The sequence below is a fragment of the Vicia villosa genome, unplaced genomic scaffold (assembly GCF_029867415.1).
Source record: "Vicia villosa cultivar HV-30 ecotype Madison, WI unplaced genomic scaffold, Vvil1.0 ctg.000024F_1_1, whole genome shotgun sequence".
Classification (NCBI taxonomy): domain Eukaryota; kingdom Viridiplantae; phylum Streptophyta; class Magnoliopsida; order Fabales; family Fabaceae; genus Vicia; species Vicia villosa.
Window position 1 is genome coordinate 797,784 of NW_026704956.1, and position 5,980 is coordinate 803,763.

At 33.2% G+C, this 5,980-nt stretch overlaps 1 protein-coding gene across 3 annotated transcripts; it reads right to left on the reverse strand.

Annotated features, from left to right (window-relative positions):
• Window positions 1–3,523: 3,523 nt before the first annotated feature.
• On the reverse strand, window positions 3,524–5,086 carry LOC131622081 (uncharacterized). Of its 3 annotated transcripts, none has more exons than XM_058893128.1 (5): window positions 4,928–5,086; window positions 4,688–4,804; window positions 4,143–4,259; window positions 3,977–4,036; window positions 3,524–3,844 (listed from the first exon to the last, which is right to left on the reverse strand). In XM_058893128.1, exons 1-5 carry the CDS (start codon window positions 4,968–4,970, stop codon window positions 3,768–3,770), a joined length of 414 nt encoding a protein of 137 aa, XP_058749111.1. In that variant the 5' UTR covers window positions 4,971–5,086; the 3' UTR covers window positions 3,524–3,767. The 3 variants fall into 3 exon arrangements, with proteins under 3 accessions (XP_058749111.1, XP_058749110.1, XP_058749109.1); XM_058893127.1 differs by having other exon boundaries at window positions 3,524–3,858; XM_058893126.1 differs by having other exon boundaries at window positions 3,524–4,036.
• Between the last annotated feature and the right edge of the window lie 894 nt (window positions 5,087–5,980).

The window sequence follows — 5,980 nt, forward strand, 5'->3', positions numbered from 1 at the left end:
GGTCCTTGTTTCCAAATGCTAGGTGGATGCATTTGTTTATCCAGGGTTTGATTAGCGTGTTGGGTGAGAATATGGACAATAAACTATTTAGAGGGATATAATAGACCTCCGAAGTTAAAAATTCATCTGAAAATATTTTTATCAAGGTTTCAAAATAGAGTTTATTTTGCACGGCGGAAGAAAATTTTGCATAAAAGAGATCATGCGTATCAATTGAAAGACTCACAAATGTACTTAACCAGTTTATAATATATCAAGTTAGACTATTGAATTACACCAAATGAACAAACTAACTGTATTGCAAAATCATTCAATTACACAAGAAGTATTATCGAACGATTTTCAATCACACACGAGATTCTACAATCAAAATTTTTAGGTTTAATCCATACTAAGACAAGATTGAATTTCCAATTCTAACAAAACCTATAACTTATGCAATAAATTGCCACCAACAGAAAATCCTATCAGTATGCAATTCTAGAAAGCAACTGAAACAGCCTAATCATGCGATCAACTATGTAATTAATTAAATGAGTGAGAGAGAGAGAGAGATGGAGAGAAGAGAGTACACCAGGATTTGAAGTGGTTTGGCACGTCCGTCCTTGCTTAATGCTTAATCCATTCTCCAATAGTTGCCAATTCAAAATTTGTTGGTCTTCCAATATGATTTTGTAACAAAATTACAAGATTTCGTACAATCACTAGTCCAAAATAAATGATGAAAATTAAATTTCTTATTTATGAATCTTGACTCGTACACAACTCTAAAAACTAAGCTCTATTTGAAATCTTTACTCAAATTCGCTTCTTGAGTCTTCTAAGCCCAACAACTTAATCCTTACTCTCTGTCTACGGTAATATCCACACAATTCTGCCGGTATCTTAAGCCTTGGCAGGTCTGAAGATTGATAAGAACACTTAACCTATTTGTAGGCTTCCACACAGCACTACCAAGGTTAACTTGGAGAGAGGAACATCTTTCTTTTTCACTAGAATTGTTAATACCAGTCACAACACCATACACTCTTGTAAGCCTCCAAAATCTCAAACAAATATTCAAAATAATGTTAAATTCAAAATGAATCTCCTCAATCAATCATGAATATGCAAAGATAAGATTCAGAATCATGCAACAATGGAAAAAGAATGAGATAGGAGATGAAATAAATTGTTTCCAAGTGTTCAAGAAAGACTTAAAACTCTTTTGAGTATTAGAGAACAAGTGGTTTGTGAGTTTTCAAATCATCAATTGAAGTGCATGCTTTCTTACATTGTGAATGGTTGAGAGAGGAAAATGATTTATAGGTGCTGGAGATAAAGCACAAAAAATGGTAAAATATCATGTTTGATTTGAGTCAAGAAGACTTGGTGATTTGAGCCAAGTTCCAAAGTAATGTGGAGAAAGATCTTTAATTAAAGAGAAACCCATTTGATTAAGATTAGATTCAAGCACATAACATGATTCGACTCTAGTAAGTTGTGACTCAAATCACGTGCAAGTCATGATTCGACTCAAACTTCGCTGAGGCTGAAGGAAACTTCATGATTCGACTCACAAGCTCACAAAAATTCCTATATCTCTCTGCTCAGTTTGATTCGACTCAAGGGATTGTATGATTCGAATCACACACCTAAAATATCAATTTTTGAAGTTTTCAAAGATATTTTGAAATTTTACTTGTGACATGACTTGAACCAATCTCAATTATGGTTCTTGTTCCAAAAAATTGACTAATTGACTTAAAGCATAATATTCATACTCAAATACAAACAATTTGATTTATGAATGCTAAAGTACGGATCCAAAAATCAATCCTTAAAGATGCACAATTAAAGAGAAGACTCAAATATAAAACTATAATTAAAGTAAAGCTTAAGAGACAAGCAATAACCTCACATAGAGGTCTCCCCTTTAATGTATCAGAGACATGTAATTTCATCGCCTATCTTTGTTCGAGACGAGACATAGGGCAGTCAATGTCCTCATAGTTGTCTTTCTTACCAACGATTGTACAGATCGGGCCATCTCTGAGTGGCTACCCTCGATTGTCTCTTATGAGCAGGAGGCTAAGCTATTCATCCCTTGTGCTTTTTTACTTTGGGGATGGCTTCGGTCTCCTCAAAAATCAATGTTGAATTGTGAGAGCTTTTCCAATACGACTCTTTTTAGTCGATGTGGGTTGCGTGTGGTTTTTCTTTCCTGTTGTTCTATCTTCCGTGTGAATTGGCGAAGACGGTGCCTTTAGCTTGCTATGTCAGGATTCACGAGGACATCTTGGATGGTGTCCCTACACGAATGCACCAAAAACCTAGGGGCACCCTCCTCCTGCCCGCTCTTTACGATTAAGGGTGAGAGCGATGTTATTTTGCGAGAGTAAGCTATCGAATTTTTGAAGGTCAATGGATCTCCGCCATCATATGTATTCAAATCCAATCATGAAAGATTTGATCGCTTTACTTTGCTATATCAAAATTTATTACAGGAAATCCACCGTCTACGATCTATCTCATAGTTGTTTCGCTAGCGATGGAGACTATGATAACCATTGGTAACCCTGCACTCGAGGTTGTCCATGTCTTCTCATTTCTCGAAGAACCTAGTGCAGCTCAATCCTCGTTTCGCGGTTCGGGATCACTTGTTTTTAGGAGAGGTGTTTTGATGACAGATCGTCGCCAGATTTCATGGCGTTATGGATCTCAATAATGATGATCAAATACGACTGAATAGAAGCGGAGTATCTAAACGATCTCCTCATATTGATATGTTAGTTTATTGTCTCCTTCTCTCGGTTTCGATAGAGATTTCACTTTGGATCGAGAATGATCTACTTGAGAAACTTCGTAGGAATTAGGAGTCAATTTTCACAAACGGCGCTACTGTTTCGTTACAGAACCAGAATTAATGTATATTGATGGAGGGGAATCTTAAATTTATGGTGCCGATTTTCTGATACGTTAACGCGGGTGGATTTGCAAAATTAACACTCTAACAACCAAGTCAATTTAAAGTCAAGATGAAGATGAATGTAATAATAAGAAAATTTTAACTTGAATATTATGAGTGAAGGCTTTTATACAGTGGATTATTTGGAGTAGACTTATATTGGATTAAGCCAAGATTTTTTTTTTGGATACTTGGCCGGTCTTGAACAAGAGTAATGTTTGTGTATCCATATTAAAAAACTATATTTGTATTGAATAGTAAATTAAGACTTATAAACCCATAATAAATATTGATAAAAATGGATATTTTAAAATTGATCCAATTATATTATGCAATATCAAATTTATTGATTCCATATGAAACTGCTTGTCAATTATACTTTATAAAATCTTTTAAGATCTTGCTTAATATTTTCATTTGTATAAAGTGATTAGTGATTAGACTACTCAACAACTCTTTGAATTTGCCTCTTTGACATGTTCTCTTTGTAGCTGATTGATATGAAATGCCAATTTCAATCTTGTTATAAACTCCAAAAACCAAGAACCGAAAAACAAAAAACTCCAAAAACCAATATTTTCAATCCCTAGTAGGAAATTTCAAACTAACTTTTATATTACAACAAACACATTTGACTTTTTTTCCTCATTGCATTTATCCATCTATGGTATAAACTATCAAAACTTACTATATTACAAAAACCATCAAACATATGATAATGTTTAAACTAGCTAAAAATTTGACATAATCATACAAATATCACCGTAATTTTACAAAATTACGGTGTTATTTTGATTTTGTCAAATTCAGTAACTATAGTTCAACCTTTTGTTCTAATAATGGTAATGGAGCCTCTACCCCTAGTTTGAATCCTAGTAAGTGCTGCAACTTCTTTTCCTGAAATACCATAACTACGGTTTAAATTAATGCATGAATTAGTCACATAATCTTGTACACCCACAGGGTGTGGAATTGGCTTTGATGGATTCATCATCATTTGATGATTTATATCTTTAATTGTTGTCTCACCTTCAACTCCTCCAGGCTTCACTAACTCAAATGGATATGCTATTTTCTTCCACTGTCCCCCTAGTTACATCAAAAGGACATGATGAACAATGAGAGAAAAAAAAAGAGACATGAAATGATGAAACTAGTAAATATTCTTGTGTTAAAAGAGTAAAAAAAATTGTACTTGAAATTGAGGCATCATTTTCATCTGATTCTTTAGATGCACAATAACTCCTTTGAGGTGGTGATTCATGTTTGACTGCATGATTTTGTGATGATGATGGTGATGATTTTTTATGATCTGCCAAGCAATAATTTGCATGTCAGTGTGATGGTCATATTTCAATTATTTCTTGTTACATTATAGTACAAGTGAGTTTGAATAATAATTAGTAAATATAAATTAAAAATGAAAATCTAAATTGTAAATAATTGAACACTATTTTTATCATGCAAATCGATTAAGTGTGCCTGCCTCTGCAACTGCAAATCAGTATCCTAACTTGCAAAATAGTAATTAGAAATATTTTTAAAGGAGTGATTTCAAAATCTAGCAAAACATTATTGAAGGTGATGCAACTACAAAAATATTATAAGCACATACAAAGACACTACTGGAAACATAACATAGAGACACTGGAAACATAACACCAACAATGATACATCGACCCGAATAATAATTTAAAAAACTTTTTAGAAGTGTCTGTGTTACATAGAAAAGTTATATACCTTCAAGTAATTGATCCTCTTTGGATGGTAAATTATGTTGCTTACACCAAATATCCCAACCAGTTATTGCATCTTCAAGATATCCACTAGATGTATTTGATGCTAACCAATACTCATCTATAGAAAAACACCAAATAAACAAAATAAACATACATGCATATATTCTAGAAAACAAGTGATGAATCAAGAAATAGAAAATGGAAAAAATAAAAAATAAAAAAATTAGGATAAGAAAAATACCAAGAGAAAAATCTGAATGAGTGACTCCAATGTCCAGTTCCATGGAGAAATTAAGGAAGTGAAAACACAAACAATTGTTATATGAATATTTCTGGTACAGAAGTTAATGGAAGTTTCATATATGTGAACAAAAACACTACTGTGTTACACTAAATTATTGTTATGGGCCCCTTGTAAACTCTGAAAATACCAACCTACCTAACTTTACATTAATTAGTCAATGTAATCAAAATAATAATAAATGAACCATATTAATTGGATTGCTGATTGTGCAGTGTGATTAGTAATTAATAAATTTTTTGGTCTGATTATATTGAGGAAGGTATTTAATTAGTCATAAATATTAAATAAAAGATTTTAATTTTTTGTCACCTTATTATGCGGATTATGTTGCTTTTTCTAAGGTGGATTGGATGCTAAAATAGGAACAAAAGTCATGTACCTAAAGAAAAATAAATATAAATGTCATTTGATTTCAACCATCTTTTAGAACATTTTTTTTTTAATTCTTTGTTGAAAATTGAAATGCCCATACTGATTATCAAAAGTCCAAAAAGAGATGAAACTACAAGCCTGCAGAAAAATGTGTTAGGCCACACAAATGGAACAATTTTAAATTATTAGTCTTTAAACTTAACTCATCCTTACAAAATCGGTTGGTAAGGTGAGAGTGTCTCTATATATATACTCTTTCAATATTCTATCTCCAACTAATGTGGGGTTTTAGGATCTTCCTAATACACCCCCTCACGCCCAGCACTCTTTTTGGGCTTGGTGCGTGGATATTAACGGTAGGCAGTCCATGGTCTGGGCTCTCACACTCAACACTCTTTTTGAACTTGGTGCGTGGGTATGCCCATGGTCTGATCCCTCACGCTCAACACTCTTTTTGAATTTGGTGCGTGGGTATTAACGGTAGGCAGCCCATGGTCCGATCGATAGGCTCTAATACCATATTAGAGTTTGACTTAATTCATTCTTACAAAACCAATTGGTAAAGTGAGAAGTGTCCATTTATATATACTCTTTCAATACTCTATCTCCAACAAATAT

What these genes read in the sequence shown, in the direction of transcription:
- LOC131622081 (XM_058893126.1), bottom strand. Translation starts at nt 4,970, where the DNA reads ATGGAACTGGACATTGGAGTCACTCATTCAGATTTTTCTCTTG. An exon ending in AGAGGATCAATTACTTGAAG is followed by an intron (nt 4,260 to 4,687) that starts GTATATAACTTT and finishes ATTGCTTGGCAG; the next exon opens with ATCATAAAAAATCATCACCA. An exon ending in AAATGATGCCTCAATTTCAA is followed by an intron (nt 4,037 to 4,142) that starts GTACAATTTTTT and finishes TGATGTAACTAG; the next exon opens with GGGGACAGTGGAAGAAAATA.